This window comes from Sturnira hondurensis, unplaced genomic scaffold (assembly GCF_014824575.4).
Source record: "Sturnira hondurensis isolate 20B ecotype Veracruz unplaced genomic scaffold, ASM1482457v3 Scaffold0008782, whole genome shotgun sequence".
Taxonomy (NCBI): domain Eukaryota; kingdom Metazoa; phylum Chordata; class Mammalia; order Chiroptera; family Phyllostomidae; genus Sturnira; species Sturnira hondurensis.
Window position 1 is genome coordinate 275,947 of NW_028081413.1, and position 17,171 is coordinate 293,117.

A 17,171-nucleotide genomic window follows, 5' to 3' on the forward strand; every position below is an offset into this window, starting at 1 on the left:
GGGGAAGATGGAGAAAAGATAATAGAAAATAAAATGCTTCCATTTAAAAAGGACTCTCCTGATGAAATCTGAATGTGAGAAGGGAACCTCATTTTTCTTTCCAACTATTTTCAAAAGAAATGAGATGACAAAGGTGCCCCACCTCCAATGAGGCTAAGTCAACAGGGTCTATCACACCAACGGCAACAACCAAACTCACTATATGTGACAGGATTATTGGGGAATTATAATAATGTAGGTGAATTTGCTTTAAAAAAATAAAATTCTTACGAATAATGTTTCAGTACTGAGAAGCTGGATTAAGCTACTTGCCTTGCACATACAACACTTTCTAAGAATATATCTGATTTTTGATAAACCTTTAAAATCTAATTTTAAGAAAAATGTGCTCGTTATATGAAGCTTTAAAAAACAGAAAAATATTTTTAAAGCTAAAAGAAGCCTTGAGTAGTGTGGCTCAGTTGGTTGGGTATCATCCCTCAAAGTGAAAGGTCGCTGTTTTGATTCTAGGTCAGGGCACATGCCTGGGTTGCAGGTACAGTCCCCACTCAGGGGGCATATGAGAGGCAGCCTATTGGTGTTTCTGTCTCACATCAATGTTTCTCTCCATCCCTTTCTCCTTCCCTTCCTCTCTCTAAAAATAACTAAACAAATATTTTTTAAAGATTTTATTCACTTATCTTTAGAGGGAAAAGGAAGGAGAGAAGGAGAAAAATATCAATGTGTGGTTGCCTCTCGTGGGTCCCCTGCTGGGAACTGGCCTGCAACCCAGGCATGTGCTCTGACTGGGAATCGAACTGCGATTGTGTGGTTCACAGGCCCGCGCTCAATCCACTGAACTACACCAGCCAGGGCAATATGATCCACCATGTTTCTAAAAAGGACTCTGGAGTACTTAATTCAGGACTCCATTTCTCCTAACAAATGGACTTTTTTGTTTTGGCCATTAAAAAAAAATCCCATCAGCCCTGGCTGGTGTAGCTCAGTGGATTGAGCGTGGGCCTGTGAACCAGACAATCGCGGTTAGATTCCCAGTCAGGGCACATGCCTGGCTTGCAGACCAGTTCCCAGCAGGGGACACATGAGAGGCTACCACACATTGATATTTCTCTCCTTCCCTTCTTCTCTAAAGATAAATAAAATCTTAAAAAAAAAATCCCATCATGTGAGTGAGCTGCTGCTAGCTCTCCTCCTCCTAACCTCATTAGTTTCCTTTCCTGCCATCCCTGTTCGCACCCATGTGGGGTTTCTATCAAAGGCTTTCAGGGATAGGAAGCCACAGCACCAACATGCCACAGCATAGCGTCACAGCCCCCCACTGAGGTGTGCTTTCCAATTTCCCAGGCTTGGTCAAAGTAAACCTTATAAAAGACTCCTAGTTCACAGTTTAACACGTGCCCCAAATTATCAGTGAGAATAATCCATTCACCAAAAATAGTATGTAAGTATATTCACTTTCATTCAACTTAGGAGTTCCCACTCCTGTGAAGATACTATAATGAAACATCTAGTATTCCTTGCCCAATTAAACGTTATACTTAATGTCCAATACACTCCCTTTTTCTGGAAACTTTCATAACTTTTAGCTAGATATCTCCTTGCTCTCAGTGCATGTCTCTACTTATAACAAACCACTCATTATCCTTCTCAACTGCTCTTGACCAGTTTTCTGTCATAGCAAATCAGATGGCCAACACACTTTTCCCACCTGTATTCACTGTTCACTAATGACAATGAATGATAAAAGAGGTGGGAGCGGAGAGAGGCTGGGAGGTGTATTTGAAAACGTTACAGAGCAGAATCTGGTACAATTCCCCATCTGACTGAGAATTGCATTAACAACCAAATTTCTAAAAGGCTAGTTTGTAAGGATATAAAAGACACAGCAGAAATGAGAAGACACAGCAAATTACCTCAGTATAGTTTTTACCTACAAAGAGGTATGAATATTATGAGAGAGAAAAATAGGCAAGAGCCTCATCTCAAACTTTATACTCCCCATGCAATCCAAAATATCTCTATGGCAGTCATAAATCTGAGTTTATAGTTGGCCAGACTTAAGTAGCAAAATATTCACCCTGAGTCTGTGGTGCTCAGCTGGTGATCTAGGCCAAAGAGTGATGCTGCAGACTGAGGAACAGGCACCTTTCAGAGTGGCCATGATATTGAGGCTGCTGTTCCCAGTGGATCTTGGGGGAAGGAGACCAGGGTAGAGCTGCAAGAGACTTGTGGGCCTGGGGGACTGGGGCCGGAAGGCAGAAGCAGGAGCTAAGAACCTTGTAGGGAGAAAGTTACCCAAAGTCGAATTACCTACTGAGCAGAGTGCAACCTGCCTGTCAGCTTTTTCTCCAATCAGTGCGTGAGCAGTGGGACAGCATTCTAAGGTGAGGACCTTTAGACACGGCGAAGTAGCTGCGAGAAACCCTAAGCTGCAAAGGTTTGTGTGGACTCTGGATGTACTCTAGCACAAGTTTTGGGTTCCTCCAGTGCTGTGGAGTTACCACACACGCTGCCTTCCTGACAGAAGCAGCTAGAAAGGATAAAGGGAATCCCTACAGTAACTGCATGCTTAGGACTGATCTAATGACAGAAATATAAAGAATGAAATACTTCACAGGGCAGTTATTGCTTGTATCTTAAGTAACTGCAAAAACCATAAACATGTTACAGGATATTCTAGACATACCACAAATTCAAATATAGTAGAATACTGGGAGGCAGGGGGAAGAAGCCCACAATGGCTGACTCCTGAAACATGAAAAATAAAAGTAGTTGATGTAGGAATAGTGGGAAAAGGAAATCAGCCAAGATTTTCCTGCATTGTTTATGCATTTAAAGAAAACGAAAAAACAAAACAAAGACGTTACTTCACACAGCCCACTGCTTTTCTAACAGACTGAATTATCAATTTGAGAGGAATTAAAGCTCTTCCATTAAAAATAAATACACACACACATACACACACACACCCCTCACATATGCACTACCTCTTGCTGTGAAAAGCAAGTTTCGGTATATTAAATTATTTAAAATTAAGAGAACATCACTACAGTCAATTATAATGCAATCATCCCTATGTGCATATGCAGTGCAATAGTAAACGCAGCTCTAGTTGTTAATTAAATTTCATTATAATAAAAAACACTTTTACTTTAGTGCAACTATAAAACAAAGTAAGTACATTGTTAAAAATATTTTCCTAGCCTTGGCTGGTGTAGCTCAGTGGATTGAGTGCAGGCCTGCAGACCACACGATCGTGGTTCAATTCCCAGTCAGGGCACATGCCTGGGTTGCAGGCCAGTTCTCAGCAGGGGACTCATGAAAGGCAACCATACATTGATATTTCTCTCCTCTCCTTCCCTTCCCCTCTGAAGATAAATAAATAAAAAATCTTTAAAAAATATTTTCCTAGACTACGGAGTAAAAGATTAAACAGAAAGGTGATACCTGGCCTCTCTCCAGGCATTTATGGTCACGCCACAACAGGGGTATGTCCCGAGAAATGCGTAGTTAGGTGATTTTGTCACTGTGGGAATGTCGCAGAATGTTCTTACACAAACCTGGACGGTGTGGCCTACTACACGCCTAGGCTACCTGGTCTGGCCTACTGCTGCCAGGCTACGCGCCTGCACAGCACGTTACTGTGCTGACGACACAGTGGTTAGTTGTTGCGCATCTAAGCACATCTAAATACAGAAAAGGTAAGGTAAAAATTTGGCATAAAAGATTAAAAAGTGGCACTTGCTTCAGCAGCACATACACTAAAACTGGACCGATACAGAGATTAGCAAGGCCCCTGTGCAAGGATGACACGCGAATCCGTGAAGCATTCCATATTGTTAAGAGTAATGGGGGGGGATATGGGGACAAATGTGACTGAACAATAAAATTTTTTTTAAAGATTTTATTTACTTATTTTTAGAAAGGAAGAGAGGGAGGGAGAGAGAGAGAGAGACAGAGAGAGAGAGAAATATCAATGTATGGTTGCCTCTTGTGCGTCCCCTGCTGGGAACCGGCCTGCAACTCAGGCATGTGCCCTGACTGGGAATTGAACTGTCATTGTTTGTTTTGCAGGCCTGTGCTCAATCCACTGAGCTACACCAGCCAGGGCAAAAAAAATTTTTTTTAATGTTTGAAAAAAAGAAGATTAAAAAATGGTACATCTATACAGGGCACTTACCATGAATGGAGCTTGCAGGATTCAAAGCTGCTTTGGGCAAGTCAGCGAGGGAGGGGCGAGTGACTGTGCGGGCCTAGGACGTCACTGCACACCACTGCAGACTTTATAAATGCTGCCCCACAAGCCTCCCCAAGTCCCTCCTGACAAGGTCACAAATAGGACATTGAAGCTGTCAATGCTGCTCCACGAACAGGGAGGTGCACTGGGTTGACAGCAAATATTAAGGAGAAACTGGCTGGGTGAGGCCCAGATCACCATAATAGGGACTGACAAGAAGGAATAAAAGGTGGCCTGAGGAGCAGTAGGAATAAGAAATCATGATGGAGACATACAGGAATGTAGGAAATTCCTGTATGTCTCTATATAGGAGACAATTGGTTTTGGCTATTGCATACTGGAGCAATGGTTGGATGAAGGAACTCTGTGGCATTCATTTAAAAAAGAGGGTATTTGCCCTGGCAGGGTAGCTGGGTTGGTAGGAGCATCACCCTGATACACCAAAGTTGCAGGTTCTACCCCCAGTTAGGGCACATGCAGTCAACCAATAAATGTGTGAGTAAGTAGAACAACAAATCAATGTTGTTCTCTCTCTCCCTTCCTCCCTGTCTAAAATCAATCAATAAAAAATTTTTTTAGATAGGGTATTTAACATGGAGAGGATATTGAACTGAGGACACAATATTTGACTTTGGAAATTTGTTTTGGTTCCATTGCCCCTGTCTGGCACAAATGGCTCTCTCTAGCAGAGAACTGATGGAAGAAATGAAACTTTTCTATGCTTTACAGCATTACGACCTGAAAATATTTCCAAAGTACAGCAACAGGCTAGTTCTACACAATCACAAGAAACTTTTACTGAAGTGGTAGTGACAATTAATACTTAAGATAGTTCCAGAGGACCTGTATCGTTATACAGGATCTTTGGTCCTCAACAAAGAATTTACAGCAATGGCCCTAACTGGTGTGGCTCAGTTGGTTGGGCGATGTCCCAGAAAGCAAAGGGTTCCTGATTGAATTCCCAGTCAGGGCACATGCCTGGGTTGCAGATTCGGTCCCATGGTCAGGGAATGTACAAGAAGCAACTGATCAATGTTTCTCTCTTACACTGATGTTTCTCGCCCTCTCTTTCTCCCTCCCTTCCCCCCCCCTCTCAAAATAAATAAATAAAATCTTTAAAAAGAGAATTTATAGCATTAAGCCCGATTTAGGAGAGCTCTAGCACCCTTAGAAGATGTAGTGTTGGGGGGGGAAAGGCTCCCCTATGCTCAAACAGGTCAGTAGCTGACCGACTACGATCTGTGCACTCCAAACTCAGGTGCTGTGAGTGAGGGAGCTGCTGTCAAGCCCTACAGACATTGCTCCTGTAAGAAAGAGAAAAAAGCCCCTCCCAAGCCACATATCCTTCCATTTCTTGTAAGAAAGCTTCTTGTCTGGCTAAAGTATTTCCCTTGTCTGGCTAAAATATGACATTCTTGGTATAATTTCTTTTCTAACACAAAAATGGGATTAAAACAATGAGGAAAAAAAAAGAGATGATGACTAACAAGTCGCGCCCCTTCTTCTGCAGTAGGACTGGGAACAAAAGACTAAACACTGTGCACACGTGCCCTGAGAGAGCAGCAGAGGGAACAGGACAATTCAAGAGTTTTCCTTTCACTTTTCTTTCCCTAAGAAGTTCTTGTAGATCTTAGGTTGTGGGTCTCAGTTTAAGGGAGGCCATCAGGAGTCACCAACACAGGGACCCTCCAAACCCCATCAGCCCCAGCAGCCGAGCTCCTCCACACCCACCTCGTCATCACTGTCTGATGTCTCCGAGTCTGAGGAGGCTGCAGGCTGAGTCACAGGGGGCTCCTTCTCCTCCGAGTCACTGCGTTTTCGCTTTGCCAGGGACAAGAGTTCCTAATGGGGCAGAAGTAATCACATGAGTTTTACTCAACAGAAAAGAAATATCCAGGAATAATAAAATGCCCACCCTCCCTAGATCTCTTCTATTTCTTTGCACTTTCACTTGAAGGGGACTTTTATCACATGAATGGACCAACTACCAAAGTTCCTAAGTGCTAAAAGGAATGTTTTCAAAATTGTCCCCTCCCTTTTAATGGCAAATATATGTCTGAAATGGAAAAGTGAATATAAAACTGACCTGGAGGTTACTTCCAAATTGTCACCATTTTCTCTATAATCTACAGAAGCACTGATTCTCAGGAATATATGTGATAAGAACCATGTTTACAAAGGTTAATTCACTCACTGTTATTGCTGATATAGCTAACCAATTCTCTGAGCACTCTCTTCCTGTAATTCATAATAAAACTGACATTTGTGGGGCTGATTTAAATAAACTAACAAACTATAAGTTTTATTTTGAATGCTTAAGCCAGGAAAAAAAAAGGTCTATTTCCAGTGGTTAATCCAGGGTCTGACAACAAGCAGCAAATGTGCTGACCACCACATCAGAATCCTAATTAGCCCTGGCCAAGTAGCTCAGTTAGTTAGAGCATTGTTTGACATGCTAAGGTGGTGGGTTCAATCCCCGGTCACGGCACATACAAGAGTCAACCAATGAATGCATAAATAAGTGAAACAACAAATTGATGTTTCTGTCTACCTTTCTTTCTACTCTCCTCTCTCTAAAATCAATAAATAAAAACTTTAAAAAAAGAATCCTAATTTGACAACCCCAACATCCCCATTTAGCACTTTTGCTTTGTCCAGCTGATTTAATAATTCACCAGGACAATTAATGCCATTAAGTTATGGTTCCAACCAGGATCTGCTTTTCCACAGGGCTCCCCGTCCTGCTACTCCTCTCCAGCTCAGCCCAGTCACTTAAAAGTGCAACAAAAGGATCCTTGCTCTGATTCCTGCTCTCTGCTAACGTCAATACCTGCCCACGATTATACTGTCCTTACTAGATGCCGGGTACTTTTCTAAGCATCTAACATTTAATCTGCACAACAACCTTAAGGTAACTATCATTATAATCCAAATTTTTTTCTTTTCTTTTTTTAAGGATTGAGGGTGGGCTCTGTCACTTAGAAACTGGCTAAAATGGACCCCTTTATGTTTCCTCGGTGTCTCATGGGGCTGTGTTCCTCCATAGTCTGATGAGGACTAAATTCACATACTGTCTATGTCGCACACTCACGAATGTAGAGGATGGAGGAACATGACCACTGCAAAGTGGCTTGATGCAGACCCCACGTAAAGCAAGGATATGCAGCCAGTTAGTTATTGGGTGCTACAATTTTTTTCTTGCCAACTATTTCTTTATCTATTTGTTTATTTAAATGTAACCATCACATTTAAAAATAAAGAAACTAAAGAACAGGAGAGGTTAAGTAACTTACCCAAGGTAACACAGCTAGTACGTGATAGAGTTAGGATTCAAACCAGATAGAATCCTAGTTCCTAATTCAGGCACTTTTACTAGTCTAAAACATTGTTCCCTTCTGCCAAAAAGAGAAAAATACAACTGATAATTACAAGTAGTATCAGTCCTTGAGATGATGGTGCTATACAACTATGGGTCAAGTGCCAAGACAGATTTTAAAATAATGGACTACTAAAAAGTATCTGTTTATTCCTTCCAGTTTCTTTCTATTTTAGGAGCATATCCTCCTTGGCCAGAGTGAGAAAATGACCTTCTCAGATTAACAGCTGGCATACTCTCTTTCATAAGCAGTCATGAAATGTTACTCTTCTCATTTCATTAGAGGGAGCTAGCATACCCACCTCCTGAAAAGGTTTAAGACAACACTCCTTTTTCATACCAAAAAGTTAACCCCTATTAACCAAATGCAAGACCAAAACAGTTAACTCCTATTAATGGAATGCAGGCTACAGCAATATCTGTATTCATGGCATCTTCAAAACTTGAGGTGTAATTGATATACGGTACATTGTTTCCTTTCTTATGTACAGTTCTGTGGGTTTGACATACAGGTAAACCATCCCCACAATTAAGATACATGACAGTACCATCACCACCCCAAATGTTGCTGTAATTTGCATCTGGTCATTAGGAGTCACTGTTTAGGTATGAACAAGTGAATGTTCTTACTCTCAGTCTTTCTGAAAGTCGGTGCTCTTCATATCCTTCCCCCAGTCCCTGGCAACCACAGCCCTATTTGTCCCTACAGAGCTGCTTATCGTAGAATATCATATAAATGAAATAATATAATATGTAGCCTTCTGAGTCTGGCTTCTTAGCATAATGCATTTGAGATTCATTCATCTTGCAGCAAGTATCAGTAATTTACTCCTTTTTATTCCTAGGTAGTATTCTGTGAAATGGATACTTTGTTTATCCACTTAACAGTTGAAAAACATCTGGGCTGTTCCCATTTTAGAGCAATTTTATGTTCAGATACAGGTTTTTGTGTAAACACTAAATTTTCATTTTATATTGGTAAATACCTATGAGTGGAATCAGTAATTTGTGTATGGTCTTAACTACTATCTTTTTTCCTGTATTACCTTAATGGAAATTTATAAGCTTTAAAAAGCCTTCTGGCAATTAATCTCTTTTCTTACCTTTGAGGTTCATGAATACACCAGAATTCTATATAATGAGTTGATACCAAATCATTATAACAGGGATTTGGATACGCTATCAATCAAATTCTTCTTTGAAACAATTAACTATTACATGCAGTAGACATCCATTAAAAGTTACTGTATCAAAGCATTGTTAGTACTGCCTTTCTGTTAAAGAGGTTCCACTCTACACTAAAAACCTAACAAATGGCTCTTCTTCATCAACAAACAAATGCATCTCACGGGTACAGTCCCTCCTCTCACACAACCTTAAATACCATAGTCACAATACTATGGAGACCACAAAGACCTTCTAAATATTGTGAAAAATACCCATAAGTTGAGAATTGTATAGGAAGTTACTGGGGGAACTTAGGGCAAAGCTACTCTTTACAGTTAGTTGGATCTTTTATATTCTATTGAGGGCTCATAAGTAAGCTGAACAGATCAACGTGCAATGGAAAGTTCTTTCCAACAATGCAAACATGAACAAACCATCATATTTTCTACCTGTAGGGGCTCTTCTATCTAATGCCTGTGCTCAGCAAAGCCATCTAAAACCGATTCACATGCAGGGGCTGGGTCCATCTACAAGGCCTCATCTTCCCGCCTGCTTCATGCTGACATTTCTGTGTCCAGTGGCTCTCTCTCACCGTCATCCCTCTATTTCATCTCACCCAGTGAACACCATCCTTCTCGATCTCAGCATTCCTCTAGGGGAATGGCAGTGTGAAGTGCCAGCACAGTATATCAAATTTAAGCTGAACTAAAGACCTGCTTAAAGTAACGCCAAAGCCCAACATAGTACTGGTATAGCTATGTAGGATGCCACCTATGGCTTCTAGAGCAGTTTAATTAACATTGCTTAAAAGCTGTATTTAACATTAAACTGGACTGTCAAAACTGAGACCCTATAATAAGGCAAATCTAACTGAGCTAAGGTAATATTTATTAAAACAGCATCCTGGTTAAGATTAGATTTCTAATCCATCAATATGTGAAGACTCAAACCTTAAGATTTAATTCCCCCACCTGTCATTCACAAATAGTATGCTTTCTGTGATGTCATGTCAGAATCAATTTACAGCAACTTAGCTCCCTCTCACTTACTTAAAAAAGACCCCCGAAAACAAACAACCCCCCCCCCAACAAATTCATCTCTTTAATCAAAGGTCCCATAATCACATGTAAATGGGATACAGGACTTCCGCCAAGATGGAGGCGTAGGTGGAAACACTGTGCCTTCTCCCACAACCAAGTTTGAATACAACTAAGGTTTGGAGAACAAAGACACACCCAAAGACCAGAAAATTGAATTATACAGAAGTCCGACAACGATGAACCGTTCAATGGGGACGGTAAGAGGGGTGGAGCCAGCAGCGGAGCAGGGTCGGGCAGGACTGATCCCCGGACCTAGGCTCGTGCACAGGCAGCCCGGAACCAGTCGGGGTGTGGGGCAGACTGACCGTGGTCGCACATTCGCGCACAGTGAGACAGACCATGCAGGCCCCAGGGGGCGAACCCAGTGGTGGAGGGCTGATGGCGGTGGCACACTCGAGTGCAGTGGAACGAAACACGTGGGCCCGGTGACGGTGGTGGCTGCGGCGGCAGCAGTGGGCAGACGGGAGATGGGACGCCATTGCTCCTCTTTGACCCCACCCCCACATACAACGTCACAACCCAGCAACTGAGTTGCCCTGCTCTAGTGAACACCTTAGGGCTCCAATCCTGCTACGGAACAGGCACGAACAGCCCAAAAGATGGCACAAGGAGAACTCAAAGTCCCAGAGCCAATAACTCTTAAGCGACCAACAGATTGCCAGCCTCTCAGAAGCACAGTTCAAGACACTGTTTATCAGGATGCTCACAGAACTGGTTGATTATAGTCACAAATTAGAGGAACATATGAAGGCTAAACTAATTGAAATGAAGGGAGATGTCCAGGAAACCAATAGCAATGGAAAGGAAACTGGGACTCAAATCAATGGAATGGACCAGAAGGAAGAACAAAACATCCCACCAGAAAGGAATGAAGAAATGAGAATTCAAAAAAATGAGGAGAGGCTTAGGAACCTCCAGGACATCTTTAAACGTTCCAACATCCGGATTATAGGGGTACCAGAAGGGGGAAAGAAACAGCCACGAGTGGAAAACTTATTTGAACAAATAATAAAGGAGAACTTCCCCAGTCTGGCAAAGGAAATAGACTTCCAGGAAATCCAGGAAGCTCAGAGAGTGCCAAAGAAGTTGGACCCAAGAAGGAACACACCAAGGCACATCATAATTACATTAGCCAAGACTAAAATGAAGGAGAGAATCCTAGAAGCAGCAAGGGATAAGGGGACAGTCACCTACAAAGGAGTACCCATCAGACTGTCAGCGGATTTCTCAAAAGAGACCTTACAGGCAAGAAGGGGCTGGAAAGAAGTATTCCAAGTCATGAAATCCAAAGACCTACAGCCAAGATTGCTTTATCCAGCAAAACTTTCATTTAGAATGGAAGGACAGATAAAGTGCTTCTCAGATAAGGTCAAGTTCAAGGAGTTCATCATCACCAAGCCCTTATTATATGAAATGCTAAAGGGACTTATATAAGAAAAAGAAGATAAAAAATATGAATAGTGAAAGGACAGCAAACTCACAGTTATTAACAACCACACCTAAAACAAAAGCAAACCAAGAGGACAGCTAGATCAGGAGTGGAACCATAGAAATGAAAAACACATGGAGGGTTAGCAACAGGGGGGGTGGGAGGAGGAAAAGGGGGGAAAAGGCACAGAAAATAGCATAGATGGTAGGTAGAAAATAGATAGGGGGGAGGGCGAGAATAGTGGGGGAAATAAAAAATCTAAAGAAATTGAGACACGTGGTTATAAACTAAGGGGGGAGAAGGGTGGGGGAGGGAGTGTGCGGGTGGAGGGGAATGAAGGGGGGAATAGAACAACTGTAATGGTATAATCAATAAAATATATTAAAGTAAATAAATAAATGGGATACATATTCCACACCCTAGAAATATGGAATAAAAGTCCATATGGACAAAGCTGAGGTTTTTATAGCCAATGACCATGCTCAGCTCTTTTTGACTTATTCATTCCACAAATATAAGTAATATAAGTTATAGTAATATAAGTAATATAATTACTACCAGCTAGGGTGACCAAAACCAGGACACAGGTTTGATTCCTGGTCAGGGTGTGTATGAGAAGGCAACCAATCAATGTTTCTCTCACACTGATGTCTGTCTGTCTATCTGTCTCTCTCAAAGCAATGAGGAAATGTCCTTGAGTAAGGATTTAAAAAAAATGAATTAGCCCAGGCTGGTATAGCTCAGTGGATTGAGTGCAGGCTTCGAACCAAAGGGTAGCTGGTTTGATTCCCAATGAGGGCACATGCCTGGGTTGTGGGCTAGGTCTCCAGTACGGGGCATGTGAGAGGCAACCACACATTGATATTTCTCTTACACACAAAAAATTCATTATATCTAGTGAAAGCGTTAAGAAGGAAGTGAATCAAGTGAATGGGAAACCTATCTGTGATAGGGAGATCAGGGGAGGCTTCTCTGGGGCAGGGGGCATTTAGACTGGGACTAGAAACTTTGGGAGAGGGAAGGGGGGAGCAGTATTTTGGACAGAAGTCTCCAAACAGAATAGTTAAAGCCCTGAAGCTGACAATAGCTTGATTTAGTCAAATAACAGAAAGAGAACCAATGTGAATGGACCTTAGCAGGTAAGGGGAAACGGAATGAGGCAGGTTGGAGGCAAGAAGAAGCCAGATCACTCTGTGGTTCATAAAACAGGACCAGGAACCTGGCTTTTATTAGAAGGTAGCAGGGAGCCATTGAGTGTTTTTATCCGCCCCCCCCCCCATCAAATGGTTTTAGGCAGGGGAGTAACCATCCCCTTTTCAAAGAGCACTCTGGCCCTGGCCATTGTGGCTCAGTTGGTTGGGTGTGACCCTCTAGACTAAAGTCTCCCCGGTGGGGCACATGCCTGGGTTGCAGGTTTGGTCCCAAGTCAGGTGCGCAGAAGAGGTGACCAGTCGATGTTTCTATCCCCCTCTTTCTCCCTCCCTTCTCCTCTCTCTAGAATCAATGGAGGAAAAAAAAGCACTCCTGACTGCCGGAGCCGACTAGAGGGGCCAGGGTGGAAGTGCAGAGAAGAGTCAGAAGGAACCCACACCAGTGTCATCAAAGTAGATGGTGACCTGGACAAGGTGAGTAACCACAGAGAAAAGTGGGAAGGCTTAAGAGACACTGAGGAAACAGCAGTAATTCACAGAGGTTTAAATTTGAAATGTTAATACTTACTCTTTTATATCAAGATCATTGGTAGAGAAACATGATTCCAAGAATAGACACTGGTTACTTTTCAGGAGTAAGGAACAGAACCGTCTGTCAGTATGGTTTTGTGACACAGGGGTATTTCTGTTTTGTTAGAATTTTCTCAACAGAATGTACTATTTTTACAATTAAAAAATAACAAAAGAAAAAAATCAAAACAATGAACAAAGAACCAAACCCTTTTGAAGTAATAATTCCCAAGTGGCAGTATACCAATCCTTTACATTTCACACAGTTGGCACAAAATGTGGGAACTTTCCTTTCAAATTTCCAGCAAAGTATTTATAATTGTAGATAAAATACTGAGTCATATAAATGCCCACAATTTCACAGAATTTATAAAATAAAATCAGTTTTCGATCCATTCAAAATAAGTTTTAAAATATTTTTTTATTTATTTTTTAGAGAGAAAGAAGAGAGGGAGAGAAACATTGATGTGAGAGAGAAACATTCACTAGTTGCCTATCCCTCCCTCACCCCCAACTGGGGGGCTGGTCCACAACCCAGACATGTGCTCTGACCAGGAACTGAAATGGTGAGCTTTCGGTTTGCAGAACGATGCCTAACCCACTGAGCCACACCAGTCAGGGCCATAAAAGTTTTAAAAAATTCTATTACTACTACTTGCTTTTACTTAGCTCCCTCTCCTAATGTACTTTCTAACTAAGCACATTCCTACCCCTTAAAGGGATATCATTATTACAGCAGAGGGGCTACACTAAGAACCCCCAAACTGACAATGTCCCTCAGCTCTATAAGTGATCCTACTCTAACCAGGTTAGAAAACTTGGTTAAGTAGCATGTGCTTATTCAACAAAGGCTTATTAAGTGCCTACCTGGTGTCAGTCTGGCATTATTTTCAACTACCTACTTGATGCCTCCACCTAGATATCTCACAGTCAACTTTAAACTCTACAAATGTTAAGAATGACTCATGATCTTAACCTTTAAACTTGATCTTCCTCCAGAGTTCCCTGTCTCCAACCAGAGCCTCCTTAGCCTCACCCCAACATCCAATCAGCCAAGTCCTTCAGTTTTATACTGAATATTACGTCCAACCAAATATATTTTCTGTTGTCTCTATAACTACCATACCAATCCAAGTCAGGTATTCATTCAGCAAACACTGACAGGGTGCCTGCTGCAAGCCAGGCACTGTTCTAGGTGCAGGGGTACTACAATGAACAAACAGCCTTGCCCTTCTGAAGTTTCCATTCTAGTGAAGCTTCTTCCACCTGGACTCTTCTATCTGCCACCCAACTGGGGCCCTCTCTCCAGATGACTATCTACACACCAGCCTGGGCAAACTTTTTTTTAAGGTTTATTTATTTTTTAGAGAGGTGAGGTGAAGGGAGAGAGAACAAGAGCGAGATGTGCGGTTGCCTCTCACATGCCTGCTACCAGTGACGCTACCAGCCCAAAACTCAGGCAGGTGCTCTCACGGGGAATCAAACCAGTGACCATTTGGTTCACAGGCCAGCTCGATCCACTGAACCACACCAGCCAGGGCCCTGGGGAAACTTTTTAAAAGGCAAACCTTAACACCTCTTCCAGTTTGAAAACCCTTCAAAGGTCTCTCATTACCCTCAGAATAAAATCCAAAGTCCTTAACATTGCCAACACTGCCGGTGGCTTTAAACTTTTTAACCCCAGCACACCATAAGATAAAATTATACCTTGTAACTCAGTATATATACATGTATATGTATATACATGAAACACAAGCTTCACAAAATAATATTACTAGGTCTGACACACTTAATGTTTTCTATTCGTTTCAAGTTCATTTCTATTCTTAATGCTGGTTGTGATCCACTACTAGGTTTTCCATCCTCAGAAGGTCCAAACAGACGGCTTCTGCAGATTAATTTGTACCTCTCTCTCTCCAATTTCAGTAACTGCGCTTCTTTCACTTTCACGACAGCACTACAACCTTCCTGCCTTAATGCTTTTGTACGTGCCAGTCCCTCAACCATGAACAGTCAGCACTTCCTGCACTCGTGAGTCTCCTAATCTCCTTTTCCCTAACACATATTCCCAGGCTCATTTTAAATGTCACTCCCACCAGGCTAGTATAGGATTCTGCCTTCATACACAGTCTATAGTAAAATGACTCCTTGAGCAAGGCTGCCCCTGCCCCCTCTCCCACTCTGCTCTGACTTCCCTCCTTTTTTTAAAAAAATAGATTTTATTTATTTATCTTCAGAGGGGAAGGGAAGGAGAGAAGAAGAGAGATATCAATGTATGGTTGCCTCTCGTGAGTACCCTGCTGGGAACTGGCCTGCAACCCAGGCATGTTCCCTGACTGGGAATCGAACCGCGATTGTGTGGTTCGCAGGCTGGAACTCAATCCACTGAGCTACACCAGCCAGGACCCCTCCTTTTATCTCTCATGTAAGCTCCTGAAGACAGAAACTGCTTCCATTTTGTTCACCCAACAGCCCTAGTACCTAGCACTGTCCAACATTTTCATTGAAAAATAACCTCTGCCATTGGGGAACTTATAATCTAGGAAGGGAACAATAAGTACACCGACAGAACCAGCATCAAAAATTGGGTTTTGAGCCCTGGCTGGTGTAGCTCAGTGGATTGAGCGCAGGCCTGCGAACCACACAATCGCAGTTCAATTTCCAGTCAGGGCACATGCCTGGGTTGCAGGCCAGTTCCCAGTTCCTGGCAGGGGATGCACGAGAGGCAACCATACATTGATATTTCTCTCTCTCTCTCTCCTTCCCTTCCCCTCTAAGATAAATAAATAAAATCTTTAAAAAAAATTGGGTTTGAATATTTCCTAAGAGCCTCTCTATTAAAGCTACCATGGGACTCAACCCTCCCAGTATTATTTCTAAGAAAGTTTAGTAGAATTAAGAAATGAGTTACATGCAAAATTATGACACAAATTAAAAACTTCACAAATCAACAGAGACACTTCTCACAAGTTCATCCTAGACTTAAACTTTGCTCCACAGCCCTGGCCAGGAGCTCAGTTGGTCAGAATGTCACCCAGATAAGCCAAGGTTATGGGTTAGATCCTGGCCAGGGCACATGCAAGAATCAACCAAGGAATGCATAAATGAGTGGAACGACAAATCAATGTATGCCCCCCTCTCTCTCAAATCAGTAATAATAAAAACACTGAACTGTGTTCTAGTGTAAAAAAAGATTATATTAGTAAGAAGTGCAGCTTTTAACCTTCTCAACTTTAATGGAGGTTTTTGAAAGAATACTTTGTAACATTGATATTTTTCGTATACACTGTCTAAAAATAATTCCTAGAAAATACTTTAGGGTACCTATTCTCTCAAAGACAAATTTAACTATTGTTACTTTAAATAGAGTGAAAGGAGAGAAAAAGGATGTGGCAATTTTATCACTATTTTAAATAAGAAAGGAAATTATGAAATAAAGCATACCAATATGCATGTAGCTCAATTTTTTTTTTGTCTTGAGAAGGCAGAGTAAAGTTTTTATAGGTGTTGTATTGGTCTGAACTCTAATTCCTTTATTACCTTGGACACTTTTCATTTTCTAGGACCCACTGCATAAATATTATTCCATAAGAAGTGACACACACACACACACATGCTACAATTATCTCCACGGAAGCAAATAATGGGGTAAAAAGCCTAGATTTGCCTCAAATTCTGTTGTGTTTTCTTTCTCCCAGAAGCACCAAAGGCAAGTATCTTCATGATTTGCAATTTTTAAATGTTGAAAAAAAGAAGGTGGCCAACATAAAAAGCAAGGTTGCGATCAAGTAACATGTTAAAAAGAAATCCTTCAGCCCTGGCTGGTGTAGCTCAGTGGATTGAGTTCCAGCCTGCAAACCAAAGGCTCATCGTTTGATTCCCAGTCAGGGCACATGCCTGGGTTGCAGGCCAGTTCCCAGGAGGGGACTCATTAGAGGCAACCATACACTGATATTTCTCTCCCTCTCTCTTCCCCTTTCCCTCAAAAAGATGAATAAATACAAATTTAAAAAAATAAAAAGAAATCCTTCAAATTCTCTAAGTTTTGAGTTTTAAAAAGCTCTGAGAGTTAATACAAATTTAAATAACTCCGATTCAGTTACTACATATTTCTTACTATCAAGAAGAATGGCAAAAAGAA

General features: G+C 41.7%; 1 protein-coding gene and 1 pseudogene across 1 annotated transcript in view; one reads left to right on the forward strand and one right to left on the reverse strand.

The window, feature by feature from the left end:
- RTF1 (RTF1 homolog, Paf1/RNA polymerase II complex component) overlaps positions 1 to 17,171 on the reverse strand; it is a 53,026-nt gene that overhangs the window by 32,639 nt on the left and 3,216 nt on the right. Inside the window, exon 2 of the mRNA XM_037056028.1 lies at positions 5,969 to 6,079. Within this exon, the coding sequence (XP_036911923.1) occupies positions 5,969 to 6,079 (111 nt within the window). The remainder of the gene's footprint in view (positions 1 to 5,968; positions 6,080 to 17,171) is intronic.
- Positions 3,742 to 3,841, forward strand: LOC118993652 (uncharacterized; annotated as a pseudogene).